At 44.8% G+C, this 23,796-nt stretch overlaps 1 protein-coding gene across 7 annotated transcripts in view; it reads left to right on the top strand.

The window, feature by feature from the left end:
* Positions 1–23,796, top strand: part of DIP2C (disco interacting protein 2 homolog C) — a 443,314-nt gene that overhangs the window by 246,606 nt on the left and 172,912 nt on the right. For all 7 annotated transcript variants that reach the window (XM_075827418.1, XM_075827421.1, XM_075827417.1 and 4 more), the window contains one exon: positions 20,737–20,808. In XM_075827418.1, the coding sequence (XP_075683533.1) occupies positions 20,737–20,808 (72 nt within the window). The remainder of the gene's footprint in view (positions 1–20,736; positions 20,809–23,796) is intronic.

Raw genomic sequence — 23,796 nt, 5'->3', positions numbered from 1 at the left:
CTCCAAAATGGTACCAATAAAAACGACAAGTCTTCCCGCAAAAAAAAAAGCCCTCATACAACCGCATCGGCGAAAAAATAAAAACGTTACGGCTCTTCAAATATGGAGACACAAAAACAAATAATTTTGAAAAAAAAAGCTTTTACTGTGTAAAAGTAGTAAAACATACAAAAACTATACAAATCGTAACAACACGCTGAATAAAGGTATTGTGTTATTTATACCACACGGTAAACGGCGTAGATTTAGGACGCAAAAAAGAGTGGCAAAATTTCAGATTTTTTTTCTATCCCCCCCCAAAAAAAAGTTAATAAAAGTTAATCAATAAATAATATGTGCCTCAAAATGGTGCTATTAAAAAATACAACTTGTCCCGCAAAAAACAAGACCTTGTACAGATATGTCGACGCAAAAATAAAAAAGTTATAGCTCTTGGAATGCGACGATGGAAAAACGTAAAAAATAGCCTGGTCATTAAGGTCTAAAATAGGCTGGTCATTAAGGGGTTAATACCTTGAATAGGAGGTTGTAAAAAAATATGACCACAAGTTGATGATGGGAGGAGACTTATCTGATAGGATCTATTAAAGAACCTTTGTGGGGGAACCAAAACGAAATTCTTAACTTTAATGACAAAAAATTGCCTTTGCTTTTGTATGATTTCCTCTCTTCTAACAGCTTTAAATGTTGCATATATGACAGATGTTAAAGGGGTTTTCCAGCCAGTAAAAATTGATGGCCTCTCCTCAGGATAGGCTTTCAATAGCTGATCGGTCGGGGCACGACTCCCGGGACCCCCCACCGATCAGCTGTTTTGAAGGGGGTGCAGTGCACGTATTCTGTTTCCCCTTCATTTCTACTTGCTCACTGTGAATCATTGACACACATGAAGCAACAATTCACAGGTATTGCAGCCTTTTTTCCCATTCACTTCAATGTGAGAAGAAGGCTGCGATACTGTGAATCGCCGCTAAATGCATGTCGACGATTCACAGTGAGCAAGTACAAATGAAGGGGAAGCAGCGCACCACTTTCAAAACAGCTGATCGGCTGGGGTCCCGGGAGTCGGACCACGACCGATCCACTATTGATGGCCTATCCTGAGGATAGGCCATCAATTTTTACACACAGAGTTTTTTGCAGGAGGAAAATTCTGCCTCAAAATTCCATTTGGGATTTTGAGGCAGATTTTGACCTTCCAGCACGCCGTTTGCCGCGTTTTTCGCTGCGTTTTTCGCTTACGCCCATTGAGTGCTACAGGCAAAAAACTCAGCGAAATACGGTTTCTCTGTCTCCCATTGATGTCAATGGGAGGTCAGAGGCGTAACCGCGCGAAGATAGGGCATGTCCCTCATTTCTCCCGCTCGCGGGAGAAAACCGCCTCCCATTGATTTAATTTTCGACCGTTTTTTGACGAGTTTTGCGGAGCGGTTTCCGGGCCAAAAAACTCGTCAAAATACTCCATGTGAACAGGGCCAAGTTGGTATGCTATGACTGTTCCTTCAGTGAACTTTGCTCTGAATGAAATGTTCTTCTGTTGTCTATTAGTACTGTTTGTTTGTGTTAGAGCTTTGCCTATTTTTGAGCCGTTACTGGAGGAATGAGAAACACGTGGCCGTTACATTTCCATCTGAAAGTTTTTATATAAATATTGCATTTTGGTACTGCAATTGTTGAGCTTGAATTATTGAACGGAGTATATTAATGTTTCCTGTGCGTCTCTATCACTGCGTCACACAATACCCCTCCTCTGCACTCACATGTATTAATTTATTCACAGTATATTCATAGCAGGAGAACAACAGTGACAGCAAAACTGGGAATACTATGGAAATATTTACATTAAACTCTTGTTCTCAACGTTCTAGTTTATTATTCTTGTATAGTGTATGACTTATAAAAATGGCTGCCACGACTGAATAGGAAAAAATGCTGATATATCTGTAAGTAAAGCAAACATAATTGAAGGAGTTGTCCACTTTGGACAATCCCTTTTTGCTATGAGGAAAAACGAATGATAAACTGATCACAGGGTGTCAGGGAACTGGGGCCCCCAGTCATCGGCTGTAAACTGTGAGAGAAACTGGCTGCAAGTTTTCACTTTTCCTGCAGCACCTCCACATTACATGTGACTATTGAAATCAATGGACTGTCCTTGTAATGCACGAATGTGCTGGGTTCTCCAGAGAGAGAGAGAGAATGTTTTTTTGTAGTTGCTCCCTGCTCCCTACTCTTGCCAATAGATGAGAGTTCCCAAAAATGGAATCCTCTATTAATTTAGAAGTTTTTAAGTCCTCTGTAAGGTGCTATACACATAGCAGAGCTGTGTGCGCGCATCGAGTCCCTACGAGTCTGTATTATGGTGCATCTGTATTGCACCTAATTACGTAGGGATCCACTTCTAAAATGCTTCTATGGGAGAATATCCCACTAATAGGGCAGCTGACAGAAAAAATCACCTCATACCTCCTATTGAAATCATAGACTGCGAAGTATGCTATCTTATAACTCATGGCCGTGTATATGAGACCTTAAATCTAGCTTTCATTTCCTCAGTGTAAAGCCCCTTTTGCACCGGCCGATGATAATCGGCCGGTCCAGCAAGCTCCGATCAACGAGACATCGTTGATCGACGCTCATTTACTCCTGTCACATGGAGCTATGGATGGGGATGAGCAGTCGTTACTCCGATCGCTCGTCCCCATGTGTTATTATCATGTCAGCAGCGCGTCTCCCTGTTTACACAGGGAGACGCGCTGCCGACAACGATATTTAACTTTTTTAAAACTATACAACCAGCAGATTTTCGAGCGTTTGCTCGTTCATCTTCTGATCACTGCCCTGTTTACACAGGACAATTATCGGCAACGAGCATTATATGAACGCTCGTCTGCCCGATAATCACCCAGTGTATAACCCTCTTAAGTTGGAAAATGAAGGAGGTGATCTGCTCTGGCAGTTGCTCTACTTTTTGCCAGCAGTAACTAGTATGCCATGCAGATTTTGCAGTGCAGTTTGTGCCAGATTATGCCCAGTGTTCAATGTTAAAGTGGCTAAAAGTTACGGCTAAAGCCCTGTTCACTTCATACCTTTTATTGATTTATAATGGGGTCCATTCCAGTTTTGGTATTTTTGACTGTGAAAGTGTTTCTACAGACTACGCTATTCTTGCTGTCAAAGACACTGAAATCTAGATGGAACAAGACATAATGCCAGTGTAAACAGGGCCTCATCAGTCGCAGTCTGTGTGACAGGAAGGTAACACCCCATTTCAACAACCCTAACAAAAACTGGCGCTATTGTCAGGGGTGGTGTCGGTGCACCATGATTCATAAGGTGTATTTGAATTACATCAATATTGTTTTACGCCATAAATCTGACCCACTCTCACCCTACAGCCGTGAAAACCTTCTGTTTGTAAACACGTAGTGACTGTAAGCAAGAGCATCAGGGCGCCTTATCAGAAGAGACTGAAGACGGCTTGCAGAAGCTTAATTAAAAATGAAATATTTTGCGTTAAGCCACTTTAGGATATTTAAAGGATACATAAAAATACCATTGTCATTGAATGTCCAGATGGGTCATGAGATTGTATATTTCTTGTGGGCGGCTCATTGAGGTTTAGTTCATGTTTTCATTTTAATTGGTAACTTTTCCCATTTCAGAATAAAAGGTCCTTAGAGCATAAATCCACATATAAAATGCCTGAATTGGTAAAGATTGTATAAAATATGACTCATGAATCGCTACACTAACAGCTTTATTTCTCTGTAATTTCTGCTGCCAAGCGGCTGACACCAAACTTGAGTCATCCGTAAGCAATTCTCAGAAAATTGTTTCTTAGGGGGTAATATGGATCTAAAAATAAGAAACAAATAGAAATGTTTAAGGAGGGTTTTTATTCTGTTTTGGATTTAATCATAATAATTTGGATGGAATTTGGGATCATATACAACACGATTATAAACACAATACGTATGTCTTAGTCAGCAATAAATTTGCAAAAAATGTCACTTGTATGAGTGCTGATATACATTTGTATTGGCTGTTAAATTCTGTATCTGTAATGACGGGGTAGGGAGGAAGACAGGTGAGCCCTAATCTACCCGCCACTCAGTCCCTGCCTACTTGCAACGGCCCGTCCTAGGCGACGGCGTACAACTGAGCGACGGTCCCTACTCTCACTATGTGCACGACAGACAGACAAGGGTACAAAGAGGCTAAGGGAAAAGGGGCAGATGCCCACAGCAACACCGTGAGCCACAAGAGTAGTGAACGAGCCGAGTCAAACCAGGAGTGTACGAGGTACCAAACGCAGAGCAAGAGAGTAGTCAGTAAAGCCAGGATCAATATGAAGCAGAAGACAAATAGTACAAGCAGTAGCAGCAGAGCCAGGAAACAAACAGAATCACAGGCAAAGGAGAATCAGGAAATTAAGGTATGAATAGACAGAGGGCGGGAGCTAGCTCCGTCTGGCCAGGCTGTGATAGGCTCTCCCACTCCTCAGCCTCCCAGCCTGAGTGGTAGAAGGAGTCACTCTATCAGACTTAGGAGCAGGTGCAGACTGACTAACCACGGTCGTCGACACAGAAGCTGTGTCTGGCAGATCCTTCACAGTATCATTCTCTAACATTTCACAGTTGTAATCTAAAGACAATGTTGATTTTCAGAGTATGTTATAAGACTGTTGCGTGCACCGTTTTGTTTTGTTTTGTTTGTTGGGCTTGGAGGTTGTTCCCCTTCTTACAATCTGGAGTTTAATAGTTTTTAGTCAACTAACACATTTTTATACAGTGTGTTGAATTGTATTACAGAATATCCAACTGAAGAGTAGTCCGCCACAATAATTTGGGGCGCACTGCACAGACTTTTCTTTTTCATGTCTATGGCTATTGTTTTGTCATGTCCTCTTTAACTTCAAAATTCTGCTATCTTCAGTTTGAAATCTCTTAGACACACTTGACAGCTTGCTAAAGTACAATAATGTACTGCACACTTGTGTAGTTGGTTGCAATAGATGTTCAGACTACTGTGGCCCACCAAGAAGCTTCACTGAGAAATTGCGATATACTAATCTTGAGTATCACTCCAATAACATGTATAGCGGCTTTTAGAATTCTTCTGGTTCCCTGTTAATTCTCATGCTAGGTAACTTTCTTGACCTGCCTAAGTAGAGTCATGTGTTAGTGCACCTTCCCTTATCCCTACCAATCCCTCCACCCCCATCTTTAGGAAAAAGACACGTGACACCGAGGTTGGATGTGAAATGGCCACAGCAGCCGTTTTATTAATTTCACAGTTTTAAAACAAATTAAATCCGAACCGTTCGGATAACTAATTAGGAATCCACCAGAGAATTCCTCCTAATAATTCACATGACCCAACATGGGTCAGAATCATAAATAACAATTTAACGTTAACATTAGACCGAGCAGGGGCAGTCCATGAAGCCATTTTAGATATTCCTTTTTTACACACCTCGAGTTAGCCATCTGCAAACCACCAATTACCTCCAGCCGTAAACCAGCTCGGAGGCACCGCTCACCTCTGCAGATGGCTCCAACCACCAGAAGTCCACTTCAAAGGGATAACACCCGATGAAGCCTTCGAGTGATGTACCTTCCACCAGAAGACCACTTCAAAGGGATAACACCCGATGAAGTCTTCAACCATGTACCTTTTTTGGGGGACGCATACCCCCGATGCGACCCCCCCCACCAATTTTGTACTGACTGGCCTCAAGGACTCCCCCCGCCAGCTGCCATGACACCAGGACCTACTCCGAATGAAAAGAAAAACATGTTAAATAAGCACACAATAAAATTACCACACTCATAAACGGACTTAATAAAGACCACAAGGGATAACAACAAATGGGCGGGAGGGTGGGAGCTTACTTGTGTGAGTGTTACTTCTCCCGCTGCTTCCGGCTCACTGCCGAAAAACAGCGGGAAGCTCCGTAACGGCCCCCTAACTCCTCCCTGTCCCTCCTCCACCTCTAACTTTCCCTCTAACGTTAACCCTTTCCCTCCTAGGGCTGTCATGGAGGCTTCCCTCCTAAGCCCTGCAGGCTGCGTCCAGCCTCGTCTTGACCTGCCTAAGTAGAGTCATGTGTTAGTGCACCTTCCCTTATCCCTACCAATCCCTCCACCCCCACCTTTAGGAAAAAGACACGTGACACCGAGGTTGGATGTGAAATGGCCACAGCAGCCGTTTTATTAATTTCACAGTTTTAAAACAAATTAAATCCGAACCGTTCGGATAACTAATTAGGAATCCACCAGAGAATTCCTCCTAATAATTCACATGACCCAACATGGGTCAGAATCATAAATAACAATTTAACGTTAACATTAGACCGAGCAGGGGCAGTCCATGAAGCCATTTTAGATATTCCTTTTTTACACACCTCGAGTTAGCCATCTGCAAACCACCAATTACCTCCAACCGTAAACCAGCTCGGAGGCACCGCTCACCTCTGCAGATGGCTCCAACCACCAGAAGTCCACTTCAAAGGGATAACACCCGATGAAGCCTTCAAGTGCTATACCGACCACTAGAAGTCCACTTCAAAGGGATAACACCCGATGAAGCCTTCGAGTGATGTACCTTCCACCAGAAGACCACTTCAAAGGGATAACACCCGATGAAGTCTTCAACCATGTACCTTTTTTGGGGGACGCATACCCCCGATGCGACCCCCCCACCAATTTTGTACTGACTGGCCTCAAGGACTCCCCCCGCCACAGCGAAACAGGCCTTGACCACCTTAAGCCTGTGAGTTCCGCCACACCACCACCGCCCTTTCAATTCCTTCTGCTATTGCCAAGCTCCACAGATCAATCCCAACCTCGGTCAAATGAACCCCATCGCTCCTCCAGTAGTTCCCCACTCCTGACTCCAAGTCCCTGTGCCGAACGCAAATGCCCCCGTTTTTGGCTACAAATCGGGACACCGCGCGATTAACCTTAATGCGAGCCTTATTGACTCTTTCCACTGACCTAGCCAGCCGCCAATGTTTTCTTGGGACAATGTCCGACCACACAATTACCAACCTGGGATAAGAAACCCACAAACACAACATATCGTGTTTAATATCCCGCACCAACTCACGAAAAGGGCGGACACCCAAGTCATTCCCACCCACGTGCAAGACCAAGACCTCCGGGACCCTATCAAGCCGGGCATATGTCTGGAATTCCGCTAAGACCCTACTCCACGACATACCTCTAAATCCCAGCCAATGCAAAACCGCATCCCGTCGCGGAATGCGCAACTGGCGACCGTCCGGGCGGACGTCCGCCCTCAAAGCCCCCCAATGCACGTAAGAGTGGCCCAGCAACCACACCAAACACGGAGGCGGATCTGAAACGGAAAAGCAAGTTAGATACCACCACACAAAACATTCTTACAAGTGCAAACGGCAAAACTCATAACAGATGGGGGCGGACATAAGACCTAAATCTGTTGGACTCCCAACGACCGATGCGCCGCACCCCCTCATCCAACCCCCAGCGCCCTGCTTCCGTTGCTGCGCCAATCCTGAAGGAATGAGATGAGTACTCGTCCGCCGCGACACCGACCGCCGCCAAACATTTTTTGAATACCGCTCCAAATTGAAATCTGGACAAAAATAACCCGTCCTCGTGACATAGCAATGGCAACTCCAGAGACCCCACTTGTGGCTTAAAACCCTGCCTGCACGCCACCGGGCACATAGCCGAACCCGGGAGAGCGAACAACACTATCAGCTTCCCCTTTCCTAATTGGTCAGTTTTTGACCGACGCAACCATACCTCCAGCCGATCTGTATATAGGCTCACGTCTCTCAGTCTCAACCCCCCAGCTTGCTTGGTACTCGGCGAAACCAACTCGCCGATTCTAAATGCCCCAAAGAACGCTAAAGAAAAAGCTAACCGAAACAACCTCATCTCGGCCGAAGAACGACAGACCGATGCCAATGATCCGCCCAAAGAGCTCAGCAGAGAAAACGACACAGGCCTTCTACGATCCGCCTCGACCCTACCTCGGCGCAAACCCTTCAAAGCCTGCCCCACCAAGAATTCCTTAGACACATCCCTAAAGCCCTGTAACTTAAAACCAAACGCCACCGCCGACATGAAACGGTTAACCTTCGCCAATGAAAACCCCGCCTCCCAAGCGTCCCCTAACCAGTACAAAAGTGCCACCAACCTGTCTCTATCCGTGTTGACGTCACCCAACTCTCTTACCCACTCCTCCCACTGCCTCCAACAAGCAGAATAAGCACTCCACGTTGTGCGCGCCAAAGACCTTTCCACCAATCGTTCTACGGGACCGAGACCAGATCCCAAAGATGTTCCGGGCAGACCAAACCGAGACGTTCCGCTCCCGGTGCCAATTGCCGAAACCGGTCCCACTGCGAGCGAGAGAGCATCAGCGATACAATTCCGTACCCCCGGCACGTGCACCGCCACCACCCACGCGTTCAACGACAAGCACACCAACACTAAATGCCGCAACAACTGAATTACCGGAGGAGAGGACGCCGTGATGTTGTTAATGGCCAGCACCACCCCCATGTTGTCGCAGTAAAAACGAACCTTCTTATCCCTGAGCCTATCCCCCCAAATGGTCGCCGCAACCACGATGGGGAACAGCTCGAGCAGGGCCAGGTTCCGCGTGAGTCCACTGGACACCCAGCTAGCCGGCCATTGACCTGCGCACCACGGACCCCCCCCATAAGCTCCAAAACCGCCCGCTCCAGCTGCATCCGTAAAAATATTCAAATCACTCGTATCCTGCGCTGGAGCCATCCATAGCGAGCGACCGTTATACTGGCCCAAGAAGTCATCCCATACCTGCAAATCCGCCCGATGCTCCTCCTTGAGCCGTACAAAGTGATGTGCCGCACGCACTCCCGCCGTAGCCGCCGCCAACCGTCTACCAAACACCCTCCCCATTGGCATGATCCGGCAGGCGAAATTCAACTTCCCCAGCAACGACTGAATCTCCCGCAGCGTAATTTTCTTTAACTTGCAAGCCCGACGTACCTCCTGACTCAAAACCCCCAACTTATCCATAGGAAGACGACACTCCATAGCCACCGAATCTATCTCAATTCCCAAAAAACAAATCGTCGTTACCGGGCCCTCAGTCTTTTCTGGCGCCAAAGGGATCCCAAAATCCCTCGCAACCTTCTGCAGTGCATGAAGCAGATTACCGCAAACCGGCAAACCCCCCGGGCCGACGCACAAGAAATCGTCTAAGTAATGTATCAACGAATCGACCCCGGCCACACCCTTCGTCACCCACTCCACGAAGCTACTAAAAGCCTCGAAGTACGCGCAAGAAAGGGAACACCCCATCGGAAGGCACCGATCCACGTAAAAAGCCCCATTCCAAAAACAACCCAACAGCCGTTGGCTTTCTGGATGAACTGGCAACAACCTGAACGCCGCCTCGATGTCGGTTTTTTGCGAGCAGCGCGCCTGGACCCGCAGCACGAACTAACCCCACCGCTTTATCGAATGAGGTATACACTACGGAGCACAACTCATGATCAATCCCGTCATTTACCGACGAACCCTTGGGAAACAATAAGTGCTGAATCAACCGGAATTTTTGGGGCTCGCGCTTTGGAACAATACCCAATGGGGACACAACTAAATCCTTTATTGGCGGATCAACAAAAGGCCCCGCCATGCGGCCTAATGAAACTTCTTTAAACAATTTTTTCGACACGACCTCAGCATGCAAGTAGGCCGATTTAAGGTTCCTCCGCGTAACCGGGACCTCATAAGGAGGCGGAGGAATAATAAAACCAACACTAAACCCTTCGTAAAGCAACTTCGCCGCAGCCCTATCCGGATACTCATTTAGATAAGGGGCCATCCTTTCCACCCTCACCGGTGACAACCCCTTGACCAGCCGAGGAGGACTGGTTCCCTGATCTCTTTTTTCGCATACATTTTGCCGCCCCATGGGATGCACCATTACACTCTGAACACACGTGCTTGAACTTGCACGTGGCCCCGAACTTACACTGGCCATCGTTGAATTGCCAGCAGAATCCCAACTTTGCTCCACTGCCCTGTCCGACCTGACTGGACTGGCCCCCTTGGCCAACGCTCCCGGGAAAGGACTGCCTAACCGGAGCCGTGACCCTTAACCAGAGAGCAATATCCTTCTGGTCCCACTGAATCGCCGGCCGAACCGCTTTACGCTGACGGAATTGCTCATCGTATCTGAGCCAAGCCTGCCCCCCGTACACCCGATGAGCCTCCCCAATGGCGTCAAAATAACAAAACAACGCCGAACAATTTTCCGGCGCCTTTTCTCCTATTACACTGGCTAAGATGGCGAACGCCTGCGACCAATTAACGAACGTCTGCGGGATAAGCCTATACCGCCGACGTTCCTCCTCGTCCTTCTTGCTCTCATCCCGCTTGCTCTTATCCAAATTGAATTTAGCAAGCGGCAGAAGAGAAAAAATCTCAACGTATTCGTCCTTCCAAATACGCTCACGCACCTCCTGCTTTAAGTGCGCCCCCAATGGACCTTCAAAGCAAACATACACCTCCCCGCGAGCACGATCATCGATACGCACCCGATCGCCGTCTTTTTGGGCCTCGGTCTGTACCGACACCGCGACCGCCTCCGTAGCCGCCATTACGGGCCGCGCCTGTAACAATCCCACTTCCCTGGGGCCTTCCCAAACTACCGCCGGGGACACCTCCGTAACTACTGGCGCCGCCGCCCTATCTAGACGCCCGACCAGCTCCCGCAAGCAACCCACCAAGTCCGCTAGACCCGCGCCGTCGCGCCCGCCCGCGCCACTACCGGCCACCGATGCGACGCTAGCAGCCCCCCTGCCGACACCCGACATAAAAATCGCTGGATACGACAAAGATGGAGTTATGCACTCACCGGGCTGCACAGGCGCTGTGTTCCCGTCAGCCGGACCATCCTGCCCTCGCCGATACACGTCTAGTTCACCGTCTTCCAGCTCCTCTCTCGCCGACGAATGGCCATCCCACCGACATCTCCGAACCGGGGATGATGACGCGCTGGCAGATGGGCCGGCAACCTGCCGCCCGACCGCTGGGATCCAAACTTCCGACCGGACCTGTTGCCTCGACGTCGCTGCAGGTCTAGGCGTCCGTCTCGACGATCCTGATGAAGCCTGCCCCCTGGCCGGAGCATCACCAGGCGGGGCGGCCGTAACTAGTCCTCCCGATCTTGCATCTGATGGGGGGGGGTGACAGGGAGCCCGGCCTGCGACTCCCTGAGAACCGCCGGACCCCGTCGCGGCCTGGGATTCCTGCCAGGACGCAGGGCCTGGGAAGGGACGGTCCTCCCAGCTGCCTGGCCTGCAGCGTCCATATTAGGGCTCCCCCTGCGACGCCGTGTCCGCGGGACCACCTCAGGGCTGAGGCGTTCTGGAGGTCGGGACCGCCGGGAGCGACGGGCAGACCCGGCCTGAGTCACCGTCACCCCCGGCGACGCTCTCTGCCTCCTCTGAGCAGGAGCGGGTGTTGTAGACTCCCCCCCTGCCGCCAAATTACTGCCAGGAAGGGGGCCGGGGGAGGGGAGCCTGTCCCCCACTGCCACAGACCTCGTATGCCGTGCCTGACGTGGCGAATCGGCGTCCGGGATCATTGTGAGTGCAGCCACGGTCTCCTCCAACCAACCGGGACCGTGGTGCACAGCAGCGGCGCGCAGCCGCGCAAGAATATCAGCCTCAGACATGACGTACAGAGTGGGGCAACGGGAGCTTACTTGTGTGAGTGTTACTTCTCCCGCTGCTTCCGGCTCACTGCCGAAAAACAGCGGGAAGCTCCGTAACGGCCCCCTAACTCCTCCCTGTCCCTCCTCCACCTCTAACTTTCCCTCTAACGTTAACCCTTTCCCTCCTAGGGCTGTCATGGAGGCTTCCCTCCTAAGCCCTGCAGGCTGCGTCCAGCCTCGTCTGTACACAGCATTCTTGCTTTGGTGCATTCTGGAAAAGGGATTGGGCTGCAATCATACATGCTGTTTTTGTGGCATTGTTTTTTTATTGCAGTTTTTTGTTCCAAAACCAGGAGTGGATTAAAAGGGAATGCAAATGATAAAGGAAGGACTTAAACTTTTCTCTTGGCTCTACTCCTGGCGTTGGCCCAAAAAATTGCATAAAAAACTGCATGTTAAACTTCTCAAACTGGTGCACGACATGATATCGCTGCTTCATGTGTGGCATATATGTACACCAATAATTTGTGGCAAGAAATGGTGCACGTCTTTACTAAATTTGGTGCATTTCACAACTACCAGCTGTGCCCCTTTCACTCAATACTTTAATAAATAACCAAGTGAGCAGAAAAAGTGTCAAAAGGAAGCCATATACTCTATTTTTTGCCACATTTTGTAATTATATTTGGAAGCATTTGCGTGGTAAATATCACTCATTGTTCATACATTTATTGTATAATAAATCCAATTCAGAAGTAGGAAAAACATTTAATTGCATCGTGAGATATCCTCTAAGCTGTGTTCAATGCAGATGTACATTTGTATGTGACTAGATGAAAAGTGTAGATCACATTAAAGAAACACACCACTAAAAACTGATGCACTGGCGGTGAAGCAAAGAACACCAAAGCTAGGTCAGGCTCCCCTTTACTTCTGGTCCGGCACTACGCAAGCCACAGTATATCCGTTTAGCATGGAGTGTTCCTCTTAGTACCGTATTTGCACAGTTACTTGACATATATACAAAATTAGATCTCTACGTTAATCAACTCAAAGCATGAGTTTTGGTATTGATATACTTCTCTTTGACCTATTGGAAGAGATTTACAAAACTGCACCTAATTCACATCCACAAAATCCAGACCTCCCACTGTCCACGTGAATGAGCTTACAGTAGATCACCATAGGTTTCAGGCATTGTGGATGTAATATAGGCACTAAAATTCGCCTGCTTTACATCTGTCATTCTGAAGTCTAGATACACTAGACTTCAAAATATATCCAGCGTATATGAATTAAAAAAGATAAACGTCTGATGAAGTAACGTACACTTTGGGCAACAAAGTCAGTTTTCTTAGACCGTTTTGATAAATGAGGGTCATTGTTTAAGTTTAAGAACATTTAAATCCCCAAAATAGGGACATTATAAGCCTCGCCTTGTTTTACCCAGGAATACCACCATTAGTCAAAAACACCAGAAACTTCCACTTTTTCAAGCAAATTGACAAACTCTGTCTGTTTTGTTTCCATGATTGTCTCGCCTAAGTCGGGACTGTTGGCAAGTATTCAGATGTTGGCAAAATCGGTTCTCATGCTTAACTGATTAATGCAATAACAAAGTTTTGTAAGAGACAGAATAAGATGTAAATGCTGCAAATTCTCACTGGTCTCGGCTCAATCCCTATTCGGTCTTGAGCGTGAAGGCCTAAATTATGTAAAATAGGTTGGTTGCTAGGAAAGTGGTGCCTGGGTACCAAATAAAAGGCTAGTCAGTGTATCCATAGCAACCAGTCTGTCTTAAATGACTTAACTGTTCAGGGCAAACCTGGATGGGCATTTGCAGCAAGTAGATTTTTTTTATTGGGAATCCATAAAAAGAAAGGAATTGTCATGTTCTATCTTATGCCATATTATGGAGGTATCTTCTTCTAGAAGCATTGCTACATACTGCGGATCTTTAAAGGGGCTATCCAGGACTTTTTGAAAACTTTCCTCGGGCAGGTATTAGTATAAAATAATAAACTATCCAAATCTCCCCTCTAAAATGCCCCCCTGCTCCAGCTCCGATCCCCGTTGCTCCAGTCCTGGAGCTCCTGCAGCGGTCACTTGCCATTCCTAGGTCAAGTGCCGTTGCAGCCAATCACTGCGCTGGGACAGTACGCATTTCAGGGATGAGTATTGGATAGCTTATTATTTGATATGATTACCTGCTAGGAAAATTTTTGAAAGTCCCAGAAAAACCTTTTAATATGGAATTCTAGGGACTCGGTGTGACGTCACACAGACTCTGTGCCTTTACCATGTGCATGAGGTCTAAATTATGAGAGTTGTGTAGCTACCTCATATATCATTACTAAATAGACTCTGCTCATGTCATGTGTCATGGTAAGCAGTCACCAGCGATATCCTTTTTGATAGTGGAAGCTGCAGACTTCGCGGACAACTCCAGCACGTTTAAAATTTGGATGTATTTCTGTTTTAATCCTTATGACCGGGACGGTGCCAAGAAAACTTTGGTTTGTTTGCATTCCCATCACTTCTTGAGCTGTGCTTGTGTCCCACACGTGCCCTGATTCTTCCCTTGTCTAGTCTGAGTAGTGTCACCACTTTATGAACTTCAGGATTGAATTGGATTTTTAACCACCAGATGAAGGAATAATTCTGAACAACAGGTTGGCCATTGTTTTATTGCGAACGAACGAACGAACGAACGAACGAACGAACGAACGAACCTATGAAAATGGATTAGAGAGAGATGTCCCCAGTGGAAAATTACGTGTCATAAGATAAATTTAAAGGGGTTTTCTCAGAATCCTTAATTATCATCTTTCCACAGGATAGGTAGAATTGTCTGATTGATGGGGGCCCCACCGATCGTAAGAACAGGGGTCCCGAACCACCTGTTCCTCCTCACTGCTCGACTGCAATGAGGAGGACGTTGAATTAAGTTGCGGTCAAGCACGCGTGCTGCCTCTCCATTCAAAGTCTATAGGAATGACGGAAACAGCCGATTACAGGACTCGGCTGTTTCCGTAATTTTCATAAGTCTATAGAAAAACCTTAAGCACTCTAAGAACACTTGAGATACTGATTTTCAAAATTGCTTTATTTTATTCCAAATAATGTTTTTTGAACAAGCGATTTTCTGGAACGTTTCGGCCTATCCAAGACTAATCCCCTTGGAGCGTCTGGTAGACGCCTTTACATCGATCCTCATTCAAATTATATACAGCGATTGTGATAAAGGCCTTGGATAGGCCGAAACTTTCCAGAAAATCGCTTGTTCAAAAAACATTATTTGGAATAAAATAAAGCAATTTTGAAAATCAATATCTCAAGTATTCTTAGAGTGCTTTAGGTTTTTCTATGGACTTATAGTGTGGGTTTCCAGACCCGAACCTATATAGCACCAACACAGTCACTTTGGAGTGCATCCTTACATATTTTGTTTGATAGACAGTATTCCGTCATTCTCATAGACACTGAATGGAGTGATGGGCGCATGCTGATCCACCACTCCATTCAAGCTCCTCCTCACTGCGAAGGGTGCGGTGAGGATGATCTGTAAGTTCAAATACCCATTCTGAGAATCGTTTGGGCCCCAAGCGATTAGAAAATGATCACCTTTCCTGTGGCTAGGTGATCATTTATGATTCTGGGAAAACCCCTTCGTATTCCTGTGTAATGTTCAGAATACACATCACTTGCTAAAGTGTAATTTGCTGACTGTATGAAGTATTATTAAAGGGGTGATATGAGATTAGAACTTTTTTTATTTCAGAAACAGTGCCACTTTCCTCCAGGCTGTGTCGGGTATTGCCGCTCAGCCCCATTCGAGTAAAATTAGGAAATATAAATCTGACCAAGAAATTATTTTGACCCACATGTTGCCCATAGAAGCTCCAACCCTAAAGTATGCAACTAAAATAATTCAGGGTTATTAAAAGGGCATCTAATCATTAACAAATATGTATTTAAATATTTCTGGTGCTTTTTAGAATTGAAGATTTGTGAGATAATGTGAAAATCATGGGATTTTTTTTTCAGTAATCCAGTTGAAGTTATCTGCAGTCAGACTCCCAAGCCTGCAGTATCCGCTAACCGACGACAATTGTGAACACAACAAAAAGAAAATATATACTTCAAAGGGTTTGTCTCATGAAGACAACCCCTTTTCAAAAAGTAGCCCGGCTTTTGTCACGCCCGGCAATCAGCTGTTATTGACGCAGGAAGCTGCGGCCAACCACCCATTTTCCCTATACGGCCATCCTTGTAATGCCAAGGACGTGCCGGGTCCACCAGAGCGGGAGCCGCTCTTACATACCTACCCCCTTATATGATGTCCATATTCCCTTATAGGAAAAAAGTTTTTCTCCTTAAAATCAAATTCTTATGTCCACATCTTCTACGTCAGACTGAAATCAATAGTAACGTTAGAATGAGGGCACGCGCCCAGTGATGAACTATCCGTCAGGCTGTAATCCACCTTATTTGTCGCAGCAGGTCGATGTGACAGTCTCGCAGTGACCTGCCACAACAAATAAAATGGATTACACTCTGATGGATACATGTATCTTATACACCGCAAATGCTCAATATTTTATATTCAGTTTATGTACTCCGGTTAAGATAGGCATCTTCAGTGCAAATGTGTCACCTACTTCATAAATTGATTTATTTAAAGGAAACCGGGATGAAAGTGATTTACTCGCACTATTCTATGAAATTCGTTTTATACCTGAAGATTTTCAATTACACATCCATCAGGGACGTTTCCAGTTTACCCACTGGACAATATGATATTTATTTTTAGATACAGGGTACATTGCCCACCCTTATATTCATATCACAGTTTTGGCACCAGTTATATCACATCTAACACCAACTTAATATATTTGTTTTCCATATTCGCAAAATGCTTAATATTTGCCGGAAAATACGTCTTGGGTATTTAAAGAACCCTGTGACCAGGACAGACTGCTTCGTTTTAGGGTATTTTACAGATACTCCATTAACTGAACTAAAAATTGTAATTGCATCCACTAAACAAGCTCCCAAAGTAATAAGGGGAGAAGGAGGGCAGGAAAATAGCTTACCATAAGTGCCCTACACTCGTTGAGCCCTTAGCCCGTCAACCGCTGTGACACTTAGGATATATTCACACAGAACCCCTAACAGACCCATTATAAGTCAGTGATTGTCAAACAGTTCATCAAGATCCATCAGATCCTCATGACACCAGTGTGTACAGAGACGTTTTTCTAAGTAGTCATGGCGGCTGGGACATAGTGCTTTTGTCCGTTCGGCATCGGAGGTGTGACTTGAAGCTCCAGGGCCCCAATGTAAAAACTGTAACAGAGCCCCTATCTGCCATGTACTATTTACTGTATAATGCTGTTGTTTGCGACCAATGCACCCCCTATAGATACGCCCTTTTAGGATGCCATTCAGTTGGCACAATTTTACCAATTAGTTTATGTGTAATAGGACATCCTATAGATATCCATCTAGAAGTATCCTGCTTTAGTAACAAGCCGCCTTTATAGCGGAGCTGTCGCCACGTAGTGCAGGTAATAAACATTATTTCCTGTAGTAAGCTAGCATCATGTGTATCATGATAACCTAGTATATCCATGTTCGTCTCCAATTTGAATACATAAAGTCTCTGAGTGGATCAATTAGACTTGTCCATAGGCTTCTTCTCTTTAAATACCCATGATGATGGCTTCAATAGTCCCAAGAGATTTTGGACTGCGGATGTGTCCACATGTTCCCAGGACTCATATCTCATCAATTTCACTAGAACAGTCCATGCCTCTAAATTTGCAAACCAGTGATCGTTTTAGTATTGTGACTCTTTGGGAAGGGAAGTGTTTTAAGCACAAATGTGACAACGCTGTGCTAGTAGATGTTATGGCATCCATTTTTCCATTTTTGTAAAGTCCATATTCACCTCCATTTACTGATTCTATTTGTTCAATTTGCTATTGTGGGAACATTTAATGCATTCATCACTGTTCACATCATGCAGGTCTGTTTGTAAAAGGCTTCAAAGGTTGTTTTTTTAATGTTTCTTCGTATAGATGATGATTAATTTAGATCTAAATGTGTTCTTTAAGCTGGAGACCTGATGCCGCTTTCATCATCTCTTTTGTGACGTAGTGAGGCCTTCTCTACTAAGCATTGATGTGCGGTACAGTGAAAGTCATCCTGCATTATTAATAATAGGCAATGCAGTTCTCTCAGAGATTGCCGTGTGAGCGTAATAGGGCATTCTTGAGGTTTAATAAATTGTGCACTGAATGGTGGGTGGAACATTACATCCTTTGCATGAGAGAGAGGATAAAACTCTTTAGTGCTTTGGGTTTACAATGTGAAGGCTAAGAGTCTATTCCCACATTGCGGTTTTGCAGTGATTTCCCTATATAGACCCTAATTAGTGTGAACAGACCCATAATACGTGCATTTTGTTTGGCAGAATTGGAAACTGCTATGGATATCGATCTAGTAGTAGAAAGTCTAAACTAAATCCGAGTGGTTTAGAAACCTTGAAAATGTCTTTATCAAGCTGAACTAAGGAAACAAGTCCTGTTGAAATTGACTTATTGCTACTAGATATTACCATGACTTGGATGAATTATATCCTTTACGGACATGCCATGATTATAATTTTAGCTTAATGCTTGCGATTGCTCAAATTGTGTTCACTTCAAGGGGGCCCTTTGGTTTCATATAATATGCTTTCAAATAACTGTGCTCAAACTTACTAAAATTCAGTGTCGAAGATCTGACATAGAGAGCTCTTCCCAATAGAGTCCCTTTTTATGGACAAGCAGCAAATAAATACTTAGAAACTACCGATCCTGTTATCATGCTTCTCCGGTGTTCCCCCAACCAGTGGTTTGGGAGCAGTGGTGGAACTACCGCCATAGCGGCTGCTACGGGGCCCGCGGCATGAGGACACCCATGCTGGCGTGCCACTAATGTGCTGGGCCAGGCGGCACGTGCCCGTTGACGTCTCCCTCCATTGGCATCCGGAGCCCCGGGCGACTGCCGCATTCAAATATATCTGCGTCCTTAGGACGCAGATACAATTGAATACTATGGCAGAGCAGTGAGCTAACTCCCCCTTATGTAACCTATTCAGCACTGGTTTCACGGCTCCAGATTGGCTTTACTTTGCTGTCCCCAATAAATGTTCAAGCTATTAAATCCCTCTAATAGTAAAAAAAGGTCCATTCACAATTGCCATTATTTCATAATTGCAACTAGCCCTGTATATTCTCATTCTTAAAAGTAATGTCTTGGTTTTGTGGAGGTTCTGTAGAACAACCCCCCCCCCCTCCCGGACACACACACAGTTATGCAAAACACAAAACCTGCACATGTGAATACACCCTTCGCATATGTTCACACGTAAAATCCGCCGATAACCCACGTCTTGTCGATTTCCATGGGAAATCCGCACCGTAGTACAAATGACGGCAATTGGTTGAAATCTACTTCACGTGATTATGTCCCTAATTTACACGAATTATGCGTCTGGTATCCACACGTGGATTAATGCCATTATATTTGGCTAATCAGCGACAGAAATCCCATGGCTAATCTACATGCAAATCCACGGCAGAAATCTGAAGGAAAGAACCGTTGTCTGCACATACCTTTAGGGTAGTTTCACACACAGCATTTTTTTGGAGAAATGCCTCTGCAGTTTTTTAAGCCGGAGCCAGGAGTGGATTCAAAAGGAATTGAAAATATAAAGGAGGGTATTCATTTTCCCTTCTTGCTGGATCCACTTCCAGCTTTAGCTCAAAAATCTTCATCAAAACTGCAGTGGAATTTTTCCAAACAACGCTGTGTGTGAAACCAGCCCTAGGGTATAATTACATAGTTACATAGTTTGTACGGTTGAAAAAAAGACACATATCCATCAAGTTCAACCAAGGGATGGGAAAGGGGAAGTAAAAATTTCTACACATAGGAGCTAATATTTTTTTGTTCTATTCTTCCTAATGAATGTTTGATAAATCCAAAAAGTCTGACTCTCAGCAGTCAAAGCTTTGCAACCTCTACAAGAATATTTTAGGGGTTTGTTCATCCTTTGACTTTTACACCTAAAAAATGTGTAATTTTTATAAATACATTGAATTACTTATCTTGCTTTGATCCGGAGTTCTAGCCTGTATATACACAGACCGATAATCTGGCCAACAACCGCTTATACGAACGCGTGTTCCCAATCATCAGCCCGTGTAACATGCCCAACGATCAGCCGACAATTGAGCAAATGCATGTATGTCGGCTGATCTTCTTTTTTTTTTTTTATGCGGGTACTTCTGATCGGTTGTCGGCAGCACTTCTCTCAATGGTGATGTGCTGCCAACTACCGAGAAATTGTGTGTGCCCGAACTATGACATTAACTAACATTCCGGCACATATAGTACCAATGATTGCTCCATGTATATTGAGCTAAATGAGCGCAGATCAACTTGCTATATTGTCGATCGGTGCAGCAATTTTTAAATTTAGCACGACCATCAGAGATTTCGTAATATACTGGAGTGTCAGGAAATGTAAAATTCTCATACCCAGCAAGGTTTTCATCAGACTACAAGCTACTGTTTATAGAGTCCAGACTACAGGCTGTAAATGAGCGCTTCTGTGTGTAAGTCACAGGCAGTACTCTTGCTGTTGCATGTGAACCTGCATACATTAGTGTATTTATGACTCTATGCATGTTCTATAAATAAAGTATCAGCAAGGCGAAGGTCCGCAATAAAACCCTGAATTTTAGTGACGTCATGTTTACTTGGAAACACATGTGGTAGGAATATCCATTAGTAACTGGTTTAGTGTCTGCATTGCTTTGGCAATGAATATGGTTGTTGTGGTTTGTGTTCTGCTGACCTGTCATTTGGCTAGTGTTTCCCCCAATGTCTGATGTAACATTAGTGAAATTTCTCAATTACAGAAGCAATGGAAATGAAGTTCATGGTCTCATATATTTCTCTTATTTTTGCCAGGTGACATTACACAGAAAGGTTATGAAAAGAAAAGATCGAAGTTAATAGGAGCCTATCTGCCTCAGCTGCAAGGTATGTACGAGAAGTTTTCTTACAGTATTTAACTTTCTAATTCTATGTGTACAATGTGATATTAGGTAGACCATTATACAGGCAAAAGAATACAATCTGCTTAAAGTATCGGGCCTTTAATCCAGGGTGGAGGGTGAGCGGCAATAAGGGCCACCCAGCTATGTGACACATTCATAACACACACACACACACACACACACACACACACACACACATATATGTATACACTACCGTTCAAAAGTTTAGGGTCACTTAGAAATTTCCTTATTTTTGAAAGAAAAGCACGGTTTTTTTCAATGAAGATGACATTAAATTAATCAGAAATACACTCTATACATTGTTAATGTGCTAAATGACTATTCTAGCTGCAAACGTCTGGTTTTTAATGCAATATCTACATAGGTGTATAGAGGCCCATTTCCAGCAACCATCACTCCAGTGTTCTAATGGTACATTGTGTTTGCTAACTGTGTTAGAAGGCTAATGGATGATTAGAAAACACTTGAAAATCCTTGTGCAATTATGTTAGCACCGCTGTAAACAGTTTTCTGTTTAGAGGAGCTATAAAACTGACCTTCCTTTGAGCTAGTTGAGAATCTGGAGCATTACATTTGTGGGTTCGATTTAAACTCTCAAAATAGCTAGAAAAAGAGAGCTTTCATGTGAAACTCGACAGTCTATTCTTGTTCTTAGAAATTAAGGCTATTCCATGCGAGAAATTGCCAAGAAACTGAAGATTTCCTACAACGGTGTGTACTACTCCCTTCAGAGGACAGCACACACAGGCTCTAACCAGAGTAGAAAGAGAAGTGGGAGGCCCCGCTGCACAACTGAGCAACAAGATAAGTACATTAGAGTCTCTAGTTTGAGAAATAGACGCCTCACAGGTCCTCAACTGGCAGCTTCATTAAATAGTACCCGCAAAACGCCAGTGTCAACGTCTACAGTGAAGAGGCGACTCCGGGATGCTGGCCTTCAGGGCAGAGTGGCAAAGAAAAAGCCATATCTGAGACTGGCTAATAAAAGGAAAAGATTAATATGGGCAAAAGCACACAGACATTGGACAGAGGAAGATTGGAAAAAAGTGTTATGGACAGACGAATTGAAGTTTGAGGTGTTTGGATCACACAGAAGAACATTTGTGAGACGCAGAACAACTGAAAAGATGCTGGAAGAGTGCCTAACGCCATCTGTCAAGCATGGTGGAGGTAATGTGATGGTCTGGGGTTGCTTTGGTGCTGGTAAAGTGGGAGATTTGTACAAGGTAAAAGGGATTTTGAATAAGGAAGGCTATCACTCCATTTTGCAACGCCATGCCATACCCTGTGGACAGTGCTTGATTGGAGCCAATTTCATCTTACAACAGGACAATGACCCAAAGCACACCTCCAAATTATGCAAGAACTATTTAGGGAAGAAGCAGGCAGCTGGTATTCCATCTGTAATGGAGTGGCCAGCGCAGTCACCAGATCTCAACCCCATAGAGCTGTTGTGGGAGCAGCTTGACCATATGGTACGCAAGAAGTGCCCATCAAGCCAATCCAACTTGTGGGAAGGGCTTCTGGAAGCATGGGGTGAAATTTCTCCCGATTTACCCCAGCAAATTAACAGCTAGAATGCCAAAGGTCTGCAATGCTGTAATTGCTGCAAATGGAGCATTCTTTGGCGAAAGCAAAGTTTGAAGGAGAAAATTATTATTTCAAATAAAAATCATTATTTCTAACCTTGTCAATGTCTTGACTATATTTTCTAGTCATTTTACAACTCATTTGATAAATATAAGTGTGAGTTTTCATGGAAAACACAAAATTGTCTGGGTGACCCCAAACTTTTGAACGGTAGTGTATATATATGTAGGATGTATGTAAGTGTGTATGTATGTTTGTATTAATATGTATGTGTATATATTGACTTTTCTGTGATCAGTTTATATTTTGTCACTCTTTTACTCTTTCTTTACAAATGGAGTCCACTGCAAGCAGTCGTGTAGTGTTACTAAATCTTAGCATGAAAATAAAATTGATACTTGGTTTGTAGTGGGGCAGGTGAGGTAGAGACCTGGTGTAAATTGGTGGGGAGGGTAGGTACCTGGTGTCTAAGTCTGTCCACATCATATTTCTCATCTAATTTCAACGCGTATACCGAACGTATCCAGTTACCCGGCATATGGCAAAATAGTGTCCATTTTGGCATCCACCGCCCATCATTTGTTGGCATACCCTTTTTTCATGTAACTGCATAGTTTACCTAACTTTTTTGCCAAAAAGCTATAGCACATGGCATAGTTTATTTTAGTTTTATAATCGGAGCCTATGGGCGACGTATACCACTGTATGCTTATACAGCGGCATATGTTGGAGGCTTACATCGGAGGCATACATCAGGAAATATTCCTGACATGTACCAATGACGAAAGCTTCGAACAGGATATGAACGGAGCCTTATAGGCGACGGGTAGGTTGGTTGGTACTTGGTGTCTGGGTGACATGTTGCCTAGCATCTAGTAAGATGAGGAGGGAGGCAGTCCCAGGTGACTACTGGTTTGTCCTACCACTGGACATAGGCATGGTGGTGTGGTTATTTGATGTTCCTTGGGACAGTAACCTGGACAGAAAGTCTGTTGAGTGCTTGGGATTGACTGACAGTCCAGGTTGACCACTTTTACTTGTAGTTCACTTTCTAAGTGGCAGGGTCCGCTCCAACTTTGCTCTAGTGCCAAGCAGTCAATCTGCTCCTGCCTTTTGCAAAATGCATACTAGTGATCTCAAAACATTAGTAGGGATGAATGTAGAAGAAAATCGATTAGGAACTCACTCACATAGGTGGTCATCTAGTAATTTGACCTGGGTATGGTCCAATGTCCACAGTCTTCTAGGTAATAAGTACATCTAGACAGCTATTTCTGCTGTAAGGTGGTAAGCGGCCACTACTTTGTGTAATGCTGTGTCTATTGTATATCAACTTTAGATGGTTGCATCAGGATATGTT

Source organism: Rhinoderma darwinii, chromosome 5, assembly GCF_050947455.1.
Source record: "Rhinoderma darwinii isolate aRhiDar2 chromosome 5, aRhiDar2.hap1, whole genome shotgun sequence".
NCBI classification, from domain to species: domain Eukaryota; kingdom Metazoa; phylum Chordata; class Amphibia; order Anura; family Rhinodermatidae; genus Rhinoderma; species Rhinoderma darwinii.
The sequence above is the reverse complement of the archived record's forward strand: the minus strand, read 5'-3'. Positions and strand labels throughout refer to the sequence as shown.